At 44.0% G+C, this 17,686-nt stretch overlaps 2 protein-coding genes and 1 non-coding gene across 3 annotated transcripts; 2 read left to right on the forward strand and 1 right to left on the reverse strand.

The window, feature by feature from the left end:
- The first annotated feature begins 6 nt into the window (after positions 1 to 6).
- On the forward strand, positions 7 to 2,644 carry inip (ints3 and nabp interacting protein). The gene is made up of 4 exons (XM_060038711.1): positions 7 to 338; positions 643 to 733; positions 901 to 988; positions 1,744 to 2,644. The coding sequence occupies exons 1-4, from the start codon at positions 314 to 316 to the stop codon at positions 1,843 to 1,845; spliced, it is 306 nt and encodes a 101-aa protein (XP_059894694.1). The 5' UTR covers positions 7 to 313; the 3' UTR covers positions 1,846 to 2,644.
- A 980-nt stretch (positions 2,645 to 3,624) lies between these two features.
- LOC132447764 (sorting nexin-18-like) lies at positions 3,625 to 13,875 on the forward strand. Its single transcript, XM_060038708.1, has 4 exons — positions 3,625 to 4,785; positions 5,544 to 5,837; positions 6,623 to 7,005; positions 12,121 to 13,875. The coding sequence occupies exons 1-4, from the start codon at positions 3,995 to 3,997 to the stop codon at positions 12,339 to 12,341; spliced, it is 1,689 nt and encodes a 562-aa protein (XP_059894691.1). The 5' UTR covers positions 3,625 to 3,994; the 3' UTR covers positions 12,342 to 13,875.
- An 800-nt stretch (positions 13,876 to 14,675) lies between these two features.
- On the reverse strand, positions 14,676 to 14,748 carry trnar-acg (transfer RNA arginine (anticodon ACG)). Its single transcript has one exon. It is a non-coding gene; the product is annotated as a tRNA-Arg (tRNA).
- Between the last annotated feature and the right edge of the window lie 2,938 nt (positions 14,749 to 17,686).

The following is a 17,686-nucleotide window of genomic DNA, read 5'->3' on the forward strand; positions in this document are numbered from 1 at the left end:
GGGCTGCGTGGACACGTGATCACAGGCGGGTATTAAACAGACCGAGCGGCGCTCTGCTTCTGTGACAGGAAAGCACGTTTAATACACATGAGAGACATCATACGACCGACTATTGACTCTTCATTCTCAATTAGCTGTACAGTACTGCACCCTAGTAGCTGCATATGTGTTAAAGAGCTGAATGAGCCGAGTATTAACGGAACAAAGTGAATCCTGTGTAGTGGTATGCTAAGTGATGCTAAAGTTAGCGCGGTGAACCGGAGCGGTGACGTCATCAACTCTGCAGCCTCTTTCTCTTCTCTTTCTCTCTAAAATGACCTCAAACCCTCCGAGACCAGGTACATATACTCTATTTAGTCCTTTATGGAGAACGGGTGGGTTTTATGCAGTTAGGAGTTTATTCAAATACGCCAAGTGAATAATACGTGACCTGTGTGCACTGTTAACGGATATGTTTTGGTTCCGTGATGCAGTTCTTCATGATCTATCTGATACATGTCACAAAAGATCACTGATTATTAATGCCAGAAGGTTACAAGTGAATAAAAATATGGATAAAACCATAACATTGTTCAAACAGAATCGAGTTTAAATCTAGTTTATATAACAAATTAAATAATAGTCAATTAATTTTTCCATCAGCTTTCCAAAACAAACGTGTAGCGATCTTGGCGGAGCTGGATAAGACAAAGAGACAGCTCCAGAACCAGTCCATGAACAACCCTGGCGGCAGGTAACGCACCCTCGTTGGTTCTTTGTGTCGCTTTGTCACAGCTGGGGGGAAATTATTTCAACACCCCTTTTGCTGTTGATCTTCATCTACATCTGTAATTTTCTCTTCTCTCTCTGTGTCTCTCTTTTTACATCGCTCGGTCTCTATTTATCCCTCTCCCCCTCTAGCATCTCTCTCTCCAGGCCGAACCTGAAGGAGTTTCGGGACAATGCAGAACAGCAACACATTGCAGCTCAACAGAAGGCTGCTCTGCAGGTAGCTCTATAACCAGGGGTGCTCATAATTTTTTTTTGTGAGTACCGGGAGATGGTGTTTGGTACGCACCCCAAACATAGCCCCAGATGTAACATCTGATCTTATGAAACTAACCCAGTTTCACAAGGGAGATTCCATTTTCAATACACAACTTCTTAAGCACATCAGTGTTTTTTGCTTCACCTTTTTTTTTATAAAACTGCAGCAGCCTGACCACGGAGCGTTTGAATATCTCACAGTAAGGAACGTTGCAATCAGCTGATTTTTGCGCAGTTGTCCAGCGTGTCCACGGTGCACAGCACACATGAGCGCACATTACAGTGCGCTTATCATTCATTCGAGCCACGGCTCTTCTGCTCCGGCTCTGTTTGCCTTTTCTTTGCAGGTGGTGAACACACCAAAGTATCTGCTCAATGTTTTTTGTTTTTTCAATTCCTTTCGATCTCCCGTTAGTTATGTAAAAGCGTTGTAGTGATGCAAGTGACGTTACGCATCCCTGATTATGGGCACGCATGCGTACTTGTGTACCACTTATGTGTGGCCTTGTCTATAACACACTCGTGAAGCAATAAATAATCTCACATTTGCCATACTGAACCATAATTCATCGCTTTTATATTTTATGATTTGAAATGTTATTGAGCATTTTATTGTTAAATTACTTGGTTGTTAAATGTTTTAACGTGTTTAAACGTTGGATCATGTTGTGGTTGTTTTTGTGTATAATGTAGATCATGTATGTTGTGTGTTTGCAGCACGCACACGCCCACTCGTCCGGATTCTTCATCACTCAGGACTCGTCGTTCGGGAACCTCATCCTTCCCGTCCTTCCCCGCCTGGAGGCAGCCGAGTCCTGACCTCCGACCTCTGGAGGCACTGTACTGACCTCTGACCCCTGGGTACCCCTGTCCTGATCTCTGACCCCTGGGAACCCCTTTCCTGACCTCCGACCCTTGGGAACCCCTATCTTGAGCTCCGACCCCCGGAGTCCCTCTCCTGATCTCTGACCCATGGAGAACCCCGGATCTCCAACCTCTGCGGACCCTGACCAGACCCCTGGGGACCGCCTGCCTGACCTCCAAATCAGTCTCCAGACCTCAGGTTGGGGGCGGGGCTTCAAGAGCAAGATGACCGGTCAATCCTTCCCTTCAAACAAGGGCCCAGTCGTATGGACGGCTGCTTTGATTGGTTGGCTAAGGCTCTGCGTCTTCTTGCCCAGATATTAAATCCACAGCCGCCCCCCACCACTCCCCCACTCACATATTATGTTTCTACGCCGTCTTTCCATTTATCTTTCTATGGCTCTTTTAAAATGCTATCCCTTGTCATTTCAAGTTCACTAGGATGCTGCCCTCTAGAGGACAGGTCCAGACAGTTAGTTTTATTGTTCTTAACTGTTTTTTACATGGGTGCAGAGAAGTTGCCGTTGCCAAGTTGCCATCTCGGTTGCATTGCTTATATATATGTGTTTGTTTGTGTGTGTGTGTGTCCAAGGCTTTTTCACATGGAACATTAATACATATATATATTTATGTAGGTATGCTGTACATTGATCATTTAAGTACATATATATATATATGTTGGTATACAATGTAATCTTTTAATGGCCGTGGTTAAGTCTCGTACTCTGCAGTTTAATAAATCATTGGAAATAAAGGAGGTGTTTAAGTTTGGCTGCTAGCCTGCTACAGAAGGAGAGTTTGAAAAAAGTTATTAGGCCCAGTACTCAAGGTTGGCTGAGGTTATGGAGGAACAAAAGGGACATATACTATTTAATTCTTTATTTCATGCAAGTTCAAATATCTGAGAAATGAAAATATGAGATTTGTAGTGTCACGAATCAACTTGATTTTGACAATCTCACTTAAAATTGGAGGGTAAAATGTCCCCTCAAAGTATGGACAGAATAAAGTGGACCAAGCATAATAGGATTGTAGGACTACGGGATTAATTTCAAACCTATGGAGATAATGTTTCAGTCAAAAAATCGATGAATTATCCAAATGCAATGTGTAAAATCGTATCACACATTCATGTAGTTAGAACTTAATATGTTCAAAATGGTGGACCATTTTGGAAAGAAAATCTATTAAAATACATCAAACTAATCAGATGTCTCTGTAGCCCTATCCTTCGTTTGCTCTCTAGCGGCCAAGATAAGTAACTTGATCTCTGGATAGGACCATTACAAATAGGCTAATTGATTAAGCATGACCATGACAACAATTCTTCCTTTAGAATAAGAATAGTCATTGGAAAAATAACTAGGTTATGCTACCTTTAACTATATGACCATGGAACTATAGAGGTTATAATGAATGAATCCACACTCCGAGGCAATTTACATATTGTCGCCTATAATCTGCTGGGTTTTTTTAAAGATATTTTTTCGTTTTTGGAATAAGTTGTGTTATTCTTATTTTATTCATTGTCTCTCTATTGTTCTACATATGTACTTTGACCTGTATCTTTCCTATGAAATGGGATATATCCATATATCTAATTTTAGGAAGTAATTATATTGCATTGATGATATATAACCGTGCTATGTTGTAGAGTCCATGGAATAATCAAGAAATATGGAGATTTTTAAACCTGACAAAACATGTAGCCTGAGTCTAGTCCACATTGTTGAGTAAAGCCCCACCCTCTCTTACTCATGTTAATACGTGTTAGGACTGGGGCTGCTGGAGAACCCGAGCATCTGGAAAACACCACTTTCTGCTCCTGGTACTCTGCTCTTTACTGGAAACAAGTGAACTGGTAGTCCACTTGTTCATTCAGGTTAGTTGGTAATACTCTGCGTGTTTTGTGAGTTTCTCCGACTCGGATTAAGTTGTGCATGGAGCGACATCTGACCCTGCGACCGGAGTGAAACCAGAGGGGGTTCGGAGACGATCCGACGGCAGCACACGGCTCTACATGAGCTGACATCGGATCGGAGACATAGGGTTTTACTTATTAACTTATTGGTTTATATCAGGTCCTAACTTTAAACTGCGAACCATGGCGTTAAAGGCGAGAGTTCTGTACGACTTCAGCTCGGAGAACCCGGGGGAGATCTCTATCGCCGAGAACGAGCTGGTTACTTTATACACCGAGGAGGAGTTCGACGGCTGGTTCGAGGGGGAAAACCACCGAGGAGAGGCCGGCCTGTTCCCGGCCACATACGTGGAAATCATCCGATCCGACGTGTCTCCCAACAACAATAATAACGGCCCCTCGACGGGCTTCGAGTCCCAGTCCCAGTCCCAGTACGACACCTCGGTCCGCTCCAGCGCCGTGGACATCAGCAAAGCCTCCCCGCCCCCCCTCGCCGCCTACCCGACCCCGGCCCAGCAGCCCCCTCAGCGGGGTAGCTACCAGACCAGCCAGGGCAGTGATGATGACTGGGACGACGACTGGGATGACCAGTCTACTGCGACGGAGGACACGGCCAGTGTGGCCAGTGGCCGGCCCTCCACCTACACGGTGACCACTTCACTGCCCGGCCCGGGGGGGCACTCGGGGCAACAGGCCAAAAGCTCCGCAACAGTTGGCCGGAACCTCAACCGCTTCTCCACCTTCGTCAAGTCTGGAGGAGAGGCGTTCCTGCTCGGGGAGGCCGCGGCCTTCGTGAAGGACGGGGACCGGATCTGCGTGGTGATGGGGCAGTGCGGTCCAGAGTGGCAGAAGAACCCGTACCCCTTCTCTTGTGCCATCGATGACCCCAAAAAGCAGACCAAGTTCAAAGGCATGAAGAGCTACATGTCCTACGGCCTGACCCCCACCCTCACCAATGTACAAGTCAACCGCAGGTACTGATGAGCACGTTGTGTGTGTGCTTTTGTGTAGACACAAGAAACCTATGGTTTTAACGACTATAGGCCCCTGGTCCGGGCCACCCTGCAGATCTCTCTCCCTTTATATTGGAGGAGGGAAGAGTGGGCGATCTGCCCTCCTTTGATCATTTCAGCCCCACCCATCAATAGCATCGCCATCTCGTATGTTTATGTATTTGTGATGTATACATCATGCCCTGCCGGTTGCAGAGTGAATCTCCCTAAAGGTTCGGTTAATATGAGTTGAACTTCATCCATCAACACTTTATTCTCTCTCTCTCTCTCTCTCTCTCTCTCTCTCTCTCTCTCTCTCGCTTTCACTCTAACGCCTACATGTTGCTGACATTGGGGATTGACACCAAGTCCTTTATACTCCCCTAGCTACTACACAATACTGCCCCCCCCCCTCTCTTCCTCTACCACATTATTGTCTACTCCTATGATCATGATGATCTATTCTCTTCTGTTTTTATATCCCCCCCCCCTGAAGAGCTCCCGAACTCCATTTCCATTCCTATTGAGCAAAAGTGGAGGAATACATATCGCTCATTGGCTTAACAGAGGACCCCTAACTGCGTTCTCATTGGTTTAAAGTTTCCTGAACACTTGAAGAGAAAGGGTTTGTTTAAAAAGCGTATTTCTAGCTGTGTTTGTTTGAGGCACCAACACTTTGATTGGCTTTAGAGAGAGAGCTGAAGGGATGTTTTTAAAAGGGTACTTCCTGTTGGATTTAGGTACAAACACTTTGATTGGCTCTATGCGCGGCTGGTGGAGCGGTTCCCGGTCATCTCGGTGCCCCACCTCCCGGAGAAGCAGGCGACGGGGCGCTTCGAGGAGGACTTCATCACCAAGCGGAGGAAGGGCCTCATCTGGTGGATGAACCACATGAGCAGCCACCCGGTGCTGGGCCGCTGCGACGTCTTCCAGCACTTCCTGACCTGCGGGGCAGACGAGAAGGCCTGGAAACTGGGCAAGAGGAGGGCCGAGAGGGACGAGATGGTCGGGGCCAACTTCTTCCTCACCATCAGGTCAGTGGAGCAGGCTGAGAGGGGAAACCAGGGATGAGGGCCCGATACGGCCCGACGACGGCCCTCTCTAAAGCTTGGGGTTAGCCCTCACGGCCAAATCATACCTCTGTGTTGAATTGCAAGCCACGAAGCTAACCAAATTAACTGGAAATTGTAGCACGAAAGACAAACTGGTCTGTCCATCGTTTTGCATTTTTGGTAACTACGGCAACAGCCTCTGTTTCTACACTTGTGACTGAGAGACCCACTGGGTACTTTGGCGGGAGTTTGACATGGAAGTATGATTTTAATATTGGGTCATGGGGCATAAAACATTCTGAACAAAAGCTGAATGTTTATTCTTCTTGTTTGCATTAAGCTGAGCACATCCAACTGGTTTACTATTGACATGCTTTGTTTTCATACAGCAATGAGCATAATGAGGAAGAAATAGAATAAAGATAGCTCACTAATGTTAATGATGAGCTGATGCAGTTGGTGACTCAATGGTCAACCGACTGTTTCCCAGAAAGTGAACATTAAAGGCCAAATAATACTTCCAGCTAAAACACCTTTCCAAAAATGTAACCAGGTCAGGGTGGAGGATGATCCATTGACACTATTTGTACGACACATATTCCTCACATTATTAAGATCACCACCGCCACAGAGAGCCAAGGTGTACTTATGGCAGCTGTTCAATGCCGATGTATAATCTGGCCTTAAGTCACAGCTACGACCACCTCCAGAGGAAAAATCACAAATTCTACGAACTTCAACCGGTTTCCATTCCCCACCGCTGCTAGTCCTCCGGTCGTTCCCCTGGACCTCCAGGAGGTGGAGAGCAAGATCGAGGGCTTCAAGTCTTTCACAAAGCGGCTGGATGAGAACATCATGGTGGTGAACACTACCATCAACGAGTTCGCCCGCAAGCAGATCACCGGCTTCAAGAAGGAGTACCAGCGCGTGGGTCAGTCCTTCAGGCTGCTTGGCCAGGCCTTTGAGATGGACCAGCAGGCCTACTCCGCAGGCCTCAACCAGGCCCTGGCCTACACCGGGGAGGCCTACGAGACCATCGGGGAATACTTTGCCGAGCAGCCCCGCCAAGACCTTGACCCCATCTCAGACCTGCTGGACCTGTACCGAGGCCACCTGGCCAACTACCCGGACATCATCCACGTGCAGAAAGGTAGGACCAGGAGCTAGAGAAAGGTCTTCACCAGGTCAAAGTGAAATGGCAGTGGCCCCATTTACAAAGGGGAATAACGTTGGATGAAAAAATCCGTAAACAAGTATGTAAGCGGTGTAGCAGTGATGGATTATCAAGAACAGGCTACAGAATTTGTTTCATCAGACAGACAGACAGACAGACAGACAGACAGACAGACAGACAGACAGACAGACAGACAGACAGACAGACAGACAGACAGACAGACAGACAGACAGACAGACAGACAGACAGACAGTCTTTTACATTTATTCATTCATAATTCATTCATAAAGCAGATGCTTCTGTCCAAATAGAATTTGGAAAATTAGTCTCTTAAAGGAACAGGCACCATCTGTAATACTGCAGGACCAGGGTCAAACCCAACCAGATCAGTGCAAGGTATCTGTAGGACTCTGAGTCTGGAAGGAGGTGGATCTGCTGGCAAAGCCACGCCTGCTGCTCGCCAAGTCCGGAGGCAGCGTCTCGTTGTGTTCCTTAACCCTGTTCTCTAGCTACCAATGGTAGCCCAGAACTCTGTGCAACACACGCGCGGTCCTAGCCCTCAGGTTAAACCTCTAGCAGGTTTCCCGTGCGTTTGGGTACCAGGGCAGGTATTAGGAGCCTGGGAAGCTGGTAAAACACTTCAGACTCCTTCTGAATCTGCAGCTGATACAAAAAATATTGGAATCACTCTCGGCACTAGAGTTGTTGTTGAAGAACAGAATAGCTATTTATTTACCCCAAGGGCAACTAGTCCTGCCCATGCAGAAGCTCTGCAAACAAAAAGTGCTAAAAAAAGAATTAAGTGAACATTTAAACCGGAAAACAAATAATCAACCCGCTTACCAAATACACCTTGCAATACATAACCTGTATATATTAATACAAGGCACACTGTTTATTTGTCGATAACACTGCTATCGCATAGCTGTAAACTGCGGTGATAACACAAACAACTGATAGGAGCGGTTTGAGGTCACCGTCTTAATCCAAACCTCAACAGACATCTTTTTAACTATTCATTGAATTTCATTGTCGTTTCTATTGGACTTTTTTTTACTGACAGTGGTGTAATGTGCAAGGCCTATGCCCCTTTACTTACTGGCTAACACGCCAACTAATTAGAGAGCCCTTGACGTCATCGCTGACATAGTTTAAATAGCTGTTTCCTTTCTTTTAGCATATTTTCCATTTCCAACCTCTTCCTGAGTCATCTATACGTAGTGAATACCTAGTGTCCTAAACAGTGGACGCACTGAAGATCGCTTTATCAAGAAAGCCATCACGTTAAGCCATAGGTTGATTTGACCTTGGCTTTCAAGAGAACTTGTACTTGAAACTTGAAACTAGATTTTGACGCATCCTCTCCTTTGGTTTTGTTCAGAACATACACATTAATAAAGGTTTACAGTTCCAAAGAACAGGCTTCAAAAATGTGTGAGTGGAACATTTTGGGTGGGAAACTATTGTCTTTGGATTTCCTGCAAGCTAATCTTTCTGTATTTTAATGGCAAAAGAACAATTCCCTTACTAACAACAATAGGCACCAAAGTCTGGGCTGACCCCTCCCCTCTCGTGCTTGATGTGCGTGTCTTGGAAAAGAGATTGTCTTCAACATGAACCCAGCCCAAATAATTTCCCTAAAAGTTTGACCATTGATGTCACGGCACGAACACAAGTCTGGACCAAATTCAATTGTCAAACCTTTACCTGACCAAACCTTTACCCAGAACTGAGTTTTTATCGCAGACAAGGTTTTTTTCACACACAAAAAGCAGTACTCTCTTAAAAATAAGAGAGCTATGAGTGATGAATCCCCATTTAAAATAGTCTAACTCCCAGAACCTTTGTCTGTACATCTGACTTAAGAGTCTAACTCCCAGAACCTGTGTCTCTCTACATCTGATTTGAATGAGGCTCTTTCTCAGAGATCCCCTTGAGGCAGGAATGCAGAGAATAACCGACTCCAAATGATCTGCCTCTACCTCTCTACTACACTCCCTCTTCACGTCAGCGTGGGGCAGAAATGGAATTGGCATCTTCCTCCTTCTCAAGGGACTCCTGATTATCCTCCTCTTTCATGCTTTTCTCTTCTCCCTCCCCCCCTCTTTCCCTCCTTGCTGCTAATAGAGAGAAAGAACAGAGGAAGAGGGAATTGGTGGATGTGTGGGTAGGGGTGAGGTGGTTAATGTAACAGAGTTTACACATTTTCCCAGCATGCATCTGCTTCCCCAGCTTTTAGTTTTTATAGCGACTGTAAGCTCATTAGCCTGGTGAGCAAAGTTCAATTGCACTAGAAAACTGAGGCAGTCTAGTAGGGATGAACGATTAATAGAATTGAAACCGACATCGCGATATAAAGGATTTGTTACTGTTACTGACTGGAGATCACTATGATTCGTATTTATTTTCCTTCTACAATTCAATAGTTAAATAAAGATGTTTATAATATCATTTAAGCAATCAATTCATGTCAACATATAGGCCTGGCCTAACGGAAAGAACAGTTGTTCAATGTTCACTGCTTCCAGTATTTGTATGTGTGTATGTATAAGTATTTAATAGCACATTTTTACACAGATTGTTTACATAAGCAAAGAGACTGAAGGAAGAAAAAAAAGAAAAAGAAACATAAAAATAAAATACGTACATTAAAAAAATACAAAAACAACACACTTATAAATGCGTAAGACATACCTATGTATGTGTTTAATATTGTATGTTTGCCGGTTGGGTTGACTGAGGTAGCGAGAGATACAGAGAGACCAGAGAAACAGACTAATTCAGACTAATTCCAACAAGTTACTGTAGTTGTTAGTGTGTGTGTGTGTGTGTGTGTGTGTGTGTGTGTGTGTGTGTGTGTGTGTGTGTGTGTGTGTGTGTGTGTGTGTGTGTGTGTGTGTGTGTGTGTGTGTGTGTGTGTGTGTGTGTAAGAGAGGGACAGATTGAGTCAGGGTCTGAGGTCCTGTATCAGAGGAGGGTTGTGATATACAGACGCCAGGCCACTTCCTGAGCGTGCTCGTGTTGAGTCAGCCTGGCTGTTGAGCCACACTTCCTCCTCCTTCCTGCTACCAGACGTTGAGCTAACACTTGACCCCGGAGAATGGCCGCAGTGATGGTAGAAGCCATTAGGGAGTTCAGGTTGAAGGATCTTGCATCCAACTGATGAGGCTGCAGACATTGGGCATCGAACCCAAACCTTTCGGCTAGGAGCTGCTCAAGGAGCCACCATGCCCTAGTATTGGTTTCTGAATTGTTGTCAGCCTATAGTAATAGTTTTTCTATATTATTTTCTGCCTATGGTGATAGTTTATGAATATCAGTTCTGGGGCCGTATTCACAAAGGATCTTATGGCTAAAAGTAGGTCCTAACTGGCGAATTTAGGAGTAACTCCTAAAAATAATTGGCTTGTCACTCTTAAATTTAGGACCCCTAACTTTTTTCACTAAGAGCAATTCACAAAGTATTTTAGGCCTAAAAGTAGCACCTAAGTCTAGGAGAGCTTAAAAGTCCTCAAGAGGACTCCTAACTCAGTAAGACCTATTCACAAAGAATCGTAAAATGCCTGCGAGACGAAATGTTAGACTATTCAACTTGTTGTGGAGTTAATTCGTGATGTAATAACATCCCCGACTTCCAGGAAGAATCCGATAAATTCCGAAATAAAATGTTTGGCCACACTACGTTATTTAGGGGAAATGCAACTTTGCAATGCCGACGATTTAAAATTATCGCAACCATCAGTCAGCCGTGCCATAAACTTTCCTTTGGACATTCAACAATTACACAGGATCAAAGCCAACTTCATGGCAATTGCAGGTATGCCCGGTGTGGTCGGTGCTATTGACGGGACGCACATAAAAATAATTGCGCCATCAAAAGACGAGGACGTGTTCGTCAATAGGAAGAAAGTGCATTCCATCAACACGCAGGTTGTTTTTGATGCAACATTTTAACATAGCCTACTGGATGTTGTTGCAAAGTGGCCTGGATCTTCAGCTACCCATGATTCGCGCATTTTAATGGTGAGCGGTCTGAGGCAGCTTTTTGAGATGTACCAGTTGGGTGTCACTTGCTGGGTGACAGTGACTATCCATGCAAGACGTGGCTCTAGACACCCTACCTCAATCCACAACCGGGAGCACAGTTAAAGTATAACATGTAAGTGATTACGCAGATTACGCTTAGTCCTATGCGTAAAACACATCGTATTGGCTCTTTGACGCCTTTTATTTGTTGAATCCATATTTATTATTGTTTACTGATTTCTTCCATATGGTAGAGCACACAAACATACACGAAATGTTGTGGAGAGAGGAATTGGGCAGATGAAACGTCGGTTTCATGTCCTCCACGGCGAAATACACCTCACCCCTGAGAGGGCAAGCACAGTAATCACTGTATGTGCCATTCTACACAACCTCTGCAAGCGGAGGAACATTCCACAGCCAGACGATGATGATGATGATGAGTGGACAGGCATTTAGGGATCACTTTGAAAACACATTTTAGGTAAACACCTTGGCACAAATCAGTCAACACTTGGGTAGTTCATGACATTTATTTTCTTTTAAATTTTACCTATTTTATTGTTTGCTTTCTCTCTCTCTCTTGAACGTGCAGGCTACAACGTCATTATCGTGGTCTGCACAAAATTGTCATCATGCGTGTATTCTGCTAACTGCACTATAGGCTATTTCCTTGTTTTTCGGTGATTCAGTGGGCTCGTCTGAACAACCAATCACCGAACTGACCGCTTCTAAACTCGTGCACGAGAATTGACGTAATCCATAGCAACGGCGCGTCACTCTTAGTTCACTCTTTGTGTTTTATCCTTAGTAAGAGTAGGTCTCAGCGGCTTTGTGAATAACTTTTAAGAAAAAAACAAAGAAAATGTTTTAGCGCGAGTTAGGAGCACTCCTAGCGGTAAGATAAAATGCTTTGTGAATACGGCCCCTGGTCTTTAGTAATACCGGTAGTTTATGTTCATCGTTGTCTGCCTATTGTAGTAGTTTATGGTCGTGTTGATTTCGGTGAACTTGGGTTTATCCCTTATGTTCTAGTAACATCTCCTCCTCCTCCTCTTCCTCTAGGAGCTTTGACCAAGGTGAAGGACTGCCAGAAGTCAGACGCCGACCTCCACAACCGCTGCAACATCATCTCGTGCGCCACGCTTGCCGAGGTGCAGCACTTCCACCGCACCCGCGTACGGGACTTCCGCAGCCAGATGCAGCACCACCTCAGCCAGCAGATCCTCTTCTTCCAGAAGATCACCGCCAAGCTGCAGGAGGCCCTGCAGAAGTATGACGAGTAGGGACAACCACCACCTTCTAATCCTCTGAAAGAAACACCTGTTTTTATGATAAAAAGGAAATTAATTGATGAGTGGGAACCTGAGTCACCTTGAAGTCCTGTGGATGGAGAAGGAGAAGGAATAAGAGATACATGTGCTCTTGGAGTTGATTGATGGATACAAACTTGTCCAATAGGAGAGAGACAACTCGTTGTGGAACCCTGCCCTACACAATGGAGAAAGACGATGCTATAAAAGAGATCGATATGGAAACTTTCAGGTGAAACCAGAGTGAACAAGGTTGTCAATAAGACAATAACAAAAAGTGTCCTGGCGGGAGAGACTAAATGTAACAGCTCCCACCACACAGTCCCCTAAACTCAGGTGATATTAATATTAAGAAATTAAATGTTATAAAGACTGGCGGACCGAATGTCTTTGCAAAGCTCTTGAGGTGCAGGAGTTTGAAATGGTATCGTATAGGATTCTTGATGTTAAGGTATACAGTTTGAAATGGTTAGGTTCAGGGTCAGGAAGGATTAAGTTTCAGTGCTCTGTTATAAACGACAAAGTGTAAATGTGTTTGGTAAGAGATATAGTTAAGGTATGGGGTCAGACTGTGTGGGTGTGCCAGGTGTGTGCGTTTAGTCTCTGTGTGTCTTGCAGTGTTCTACCTACTGGTTCCTCATCATGTGACCCATAATGTACAACGAGAAGAGACATTATATTCACCCTATTTTACCGCTTTACACGATTTTGAAAGACGTACCTAAAGAACTCATTTTTATCCTTTTAACCTTTACTTGAATGGCCTTTTCAGTGTTGTTTTGTCATCTTTGTCTTTTAACTCTTTAACTTTTGTGGTCCGAATCCCTGGATCTGACAGTACACTCAACTCACACAGTGGGACAACACGGCTGACGATAATCAAGGGTTCATCAGTTCCCCGCTCTGACACACCGTCATCGTACAAGATGGACAGGACCGGAGTGTGTGAAGCACGTCTGGGTCAAATTGGTACACCAGAGTTCCTAGGCCTTGGCTGAGTCTACAGATTTGAGCACACTACAAGATGACAACAAGAGAGATTGAGAGAATCATGTTTTTTGTTACGTTCAGATGAGTGAGAAACTCTATTCCCTCTTTCATAGTTCTTTTGAGTGATAGTACTCGTATCATAGTACTACTTAATGATTGTTTAACACAGCCTTTTAGTGCCTTTTAGTCAAAGTTTTTGACACATCCTACGCTCTCTAATTAAAATCCTCTTGATACTACTTGGTATTGACGGATATCGAAAACATAACCTTAACAAATGGCTCAGTTTCAGGCTACGGATCATGCTGATGATACTATCTGGTAATCAATTATAACTGTCTTATTTTGTATTGAAGAGGCTCGTAATCGTCACTTAGTCCATCACTTTGAGTAACGCAGTCAGATGGGCCTACAGACATTCAGGAAGTTATAAAAGATGAATGTATTCTGAAAAGTATCTCTGTCTGAGTGTACCATATTGTTGACTTATATAACCTCATTAAATATTATAATTTAATTGATGACTTCCATTTCAGACATTAACCTAATAAGTACTTAAGCATATTTTGAAAATGTATTGAACAAAGTAATATGACTTGAAAAGCAAGCCCTCATCTGAATAACTGAGATGTGACTTTTTTGTTTCGGAACATTTCCAGACTGCCTGGACGGTAGACAGGTATCCTCCACGGCGACTAAAGAGAGCCATCACTGGTAGATCAGATTACTATGGCTCCCGGCTCGTCAATAATTAGACGGGCCTTCCAATATGTACACACTATCTGTTTATCGTTTGATTGAATCCTGATACATTGCCATTTTAAGGTTGTTAATGAATGATTACTAAATATTCGCACAAAGTCCAACGTTTAAGGGTGAATGGTTTGACATTATAATTATAAATGTTTAAGACACAGGATACTTAAAATAAACATAAAGGTGTTCATAAGTAGGCCTAGCTACGCCTATCCATAAAGGCCCATATGTGAGATAGTCTATTTATTACATGAGAGGCTCATGCAAATAAGTTGGCTGTATTTATGTCCGCTTAACGCTGAAAGTATAAAGTATAATTTTTATATTCTCTAATATGGACCCGAACCCGAGTCAGGATGTTCAACAGAGGCTACACTTTATTTTGCCTATTTGTTTGAATGACGTTTTGAAATACCAAGGTACGGAAAGATTTACTTTTGATAATTAGCCAACTCACAACTTACATGCGGGTTTATTTTTCTACCACGAAGTGCGTCGTGATTAAATACGCCGGCTGATGTGTGTTCGTGGCATGCGTCGGCATTATGGTGAAAAAAAATACGAGCCAGCCAGGAGTCGAACCTGGAATCTTCTGATCCGTAGTCAGACGCGTTATCCATTGCGCCACTGGCCCATAGAAATTATCGCAGGGGTGTGTTTGTTAATGTCTCTGTGTGGATCCCAGTCCCTGGAGATAGAGCAACTATAACGTGCGTAATAATAAGTAGCAGTAAACGATCGATTACGATCGTATTTGGTTCCTACTGCAAGCACATCTACTGTTCTTAAGTTTTCTTTATTCCGTTTGGCTGTTTTTTGCGCAGCTAACTGCTCCTGCATATTTCCAGCTACAGAAACCATTCAACTATCAAGACGTCCAGCTCTTTAACGACATGATGGCTATCTCTTGGCGTTTTTCAACTCATTCAACTTTTTAAACTATTATGCTTTTTGGCATTTGTTTTAAAAATGAAAGTCAATGGGGTAACTTAGTCAATTCCCAACGTTAACCTTCGTTCAAACCATTTAACAAATCAACACACCCGTATCTTCAATAATCTGAAAAACGAATTTCGATACCTTTACATTTCAGAATACATATACTTCACAGTTTAAATCCATATCGGCTTCGTTTTAGGCCAATGAAATTGGTTAACGTGCAGGTTAACCGGAAGTTTTGATTAATGGGTACATTAAGCACTCAAAATATGTGTATCATGTATCAAATGTCTCCATAATAGTGTTAAAGTCCGGTTTTGTCGTTTTCGGAAGTAACGGGTGTTTTCTAACGCCATTCGGCGATGACGTCACGTTGGGGAGACGTTGCAATAGGGTCCGACTGCGTCCTGCGTCCTGGCAAGACACGCCCCGTGTAGAAATACACGCCCCTCGTGGGAAATACACGCCCCTCGACTGACCAATCTCAGCGTGATGACGTAATACGTAGGATTGTGATTTCCTCTCAGCGTGATGACGTAATACGTAGGATTGTGATTTCCTACTGAGATCGGGGAGTAACGTAGGATTGTGATTTCCTACCGAGATCGGGGAGTAATTTTCCAACGTCATCGTTAACTCTTCTGTTACGAAGCTGTTCCACTCTAACCATGTCAGAGTGGCTGGCAGTGAAATGTGCACAGAATGTGGTGTAGACTATCAAGTTGGTAAGAAACAACTGATAATACCGTGACATCATTTTATTTATAAAGACAAATGAAAATGGTTTTAGAACTGGTTATATAAATGATAACATAAAGAATCGGCCCCCGGTCCCCCAGTTCAATTAAAACAATGGGTAAAATGTCGCTACTCCCAAGAAGCAAACACTTTAAGCTTTCTCCGGTCAAACATCTCCACACAGAACATTTCGTAGTCCTTCTTTGAATTGAAGAAGAACTGGAACGGTTCAATCCTGTTTAGGCTTTCTTCCGGGCAACTGCGGTCAACGGATTTCAGCTCTGCTAATAATGCCTGCTGCTCTGCACCTTCCACCCCAATGACCATCGGGAGAGAAACGTGGTCGGTGAAGGTCTGCAACTGGCACCATGCTGCTGCCTCAATTGTGACCTTCAGGAAAACATCATCTGCCTTGAAGAAAGAAAAATAATTTGTGTCTGTACTTGGCAAAAAAAACAATAATTGACATCCTACTCTTGCAAAACCACACAATGGTATGCTAACGAAGGCTACTACTGATGAGTTTTCAATGATGAACAAAACTATTCAACTATAGTCATCTGACCTATTGTATCTGGCTATATATACAGTACTAATGCCGCGTTTCCACTGCAGGGTGCGGAACGGATCGGATCGCAAAGGGGCGGTAGGGAGGGGGCAGTATAGCCCAGCTCAGTTCCGAGGTCGCGTTTCCACTGCCGACAGTACCCTTGGTGGTAGGCCGGATGTCAATCGCCGCGGCAGCTACGTAAACATCGTAAACAACGTCTTCCTCTGCAAGAATGCAGACGAACGTCTCCACCTCCTTGTTCGCCCAAGCAAGCTTTTTACGCGACATGTTAATTGTAAAGAATAATACATCGAGGCTACTGTTTGTTTGTTTTTATCCCCGCGTCACCCGGAAGTGACGATTCTGTCGACCAATCAACGGAGGGGGGGTGTAGCTAGAATTCCAGGGTACCCTTTCAGGCGTCTGGTCTCGTTTTGGGTACCGCAACGGAGGAGTCCCTAGAATGGGGTCGGAACGGGTACGGCAAAGTCCGGGTCACGCCCACTTTTGGCGGTGGAAACGCGATCCGACCCGCACCTTTGCGATCCGATCCGTTCCGCACCCTGCAGTGGAAATGCGCCATAACAGTGGAGTTAAAAAGTTAGTGTAATATTTTGCTCATGGGCGGTGTCATTTAAATTCTGGCTCTTAATATTCACAAAAATATTTATTGGAATTTACTCTGAAAATGTCAGGCTGACCAAAGAGTAATGAAGAGAAACCGAATTTGCATTTACTGATAACTGTGATGTCAAATGCATATACTTGGCTTTACAGAGGTACAAAGTAAAGTTACTTAAAGGATACAAGCCTTAGAATTGTACATTTTCGCCCCTATTCCACTTGTATTGTTTACAGACAATACTTATGCATACGATAGGGAATTCTTAGTAAGGGAAACATGACTCAGGCCATAAGGGTAGGCTACATTTTTTTATTATAGAGAAAGGGAAGGTCATTACACAAAGCATTTAAAGTAAATAAAAAAGTAAATACAAAATATGTGCAATAACATTAAGGGATACAATTATTATTAAAAATGGGAAACACAAGAGGCATTGGCAGGTATAAGTTAACACAAAAAAAAGTACAAAATTAAGGGGACAGAGAAGAGGGCCCCCAGAATTGGGACCCAGAGGCAGAGCAGATGTGTGTGTGTGTGTGTGTGTGTGTGTGTGTGTGTGTGTGTGTGTGTGTGTGTGTGTGTGTGTGTGTGTGTGTGTGTGCGTGCGTGTGTGGGGCACAGCCAAACATCTCGCAGGGGCCCCTTCTACAATATTTCGGGTTAGGGTTATTACAGCAATAGGTGTATATAAGAAACATAACTTCTTACCTTGGTCAAAAC

This window comes from Gadus macrocephalus, chromosome 19 (assembly GCF_031168955.1).
Source record: "Gadus macrocephalus chromosome 19, ASM3116895v1".
Taxonomy (NCBI): domain Eukaryota; kingdom Metazoa; phylum Chordata; class Actinopteri; order Gadiformes; family Gadidae; genus Gadus; species Gadus macrocephalus.

Coding starts and splice junctions, on each gene's coding strand:
- LOC132447764 (XM_060038708.1), top strand. CDS start 3,995: ATGGCGTTAAAGGCGAGAGTTCTGTACGACTTCAGCTCGGAGAACCCG. Junction 4,786..5,543: donor AATGTACAAGTCAACCGCAG/GTACTGATGAGC, acceptor TGTTGGATTTAG/GTACAAACACTTTGATTGGC. Junction 5,838..6,622: donor AACTTCTTCCTCACCATCAG/GTCAGTGGAGCA, acceptor CACCGCTGCTAG/TCCTCCGGTCGTTCCCCTGG.
- inip (XM_060038711.1), top strand. CDS start 314: ATGACCTCAAACCCTCCGAGACCAG. Junction 339..642: donor CTCAAACCCTCCGAGACCAG/GTACATATACTC, acceptor TTTTTCCATCAG/CTTTCCAAAACAAACGTGTA. Junction 989..1,743: donor AACAGAAGGCTGCTCTGCAG/GTAGCTCTATAA, acceptor GTGTGTTTGCAG/CACGCACACGCCCACTCGTC.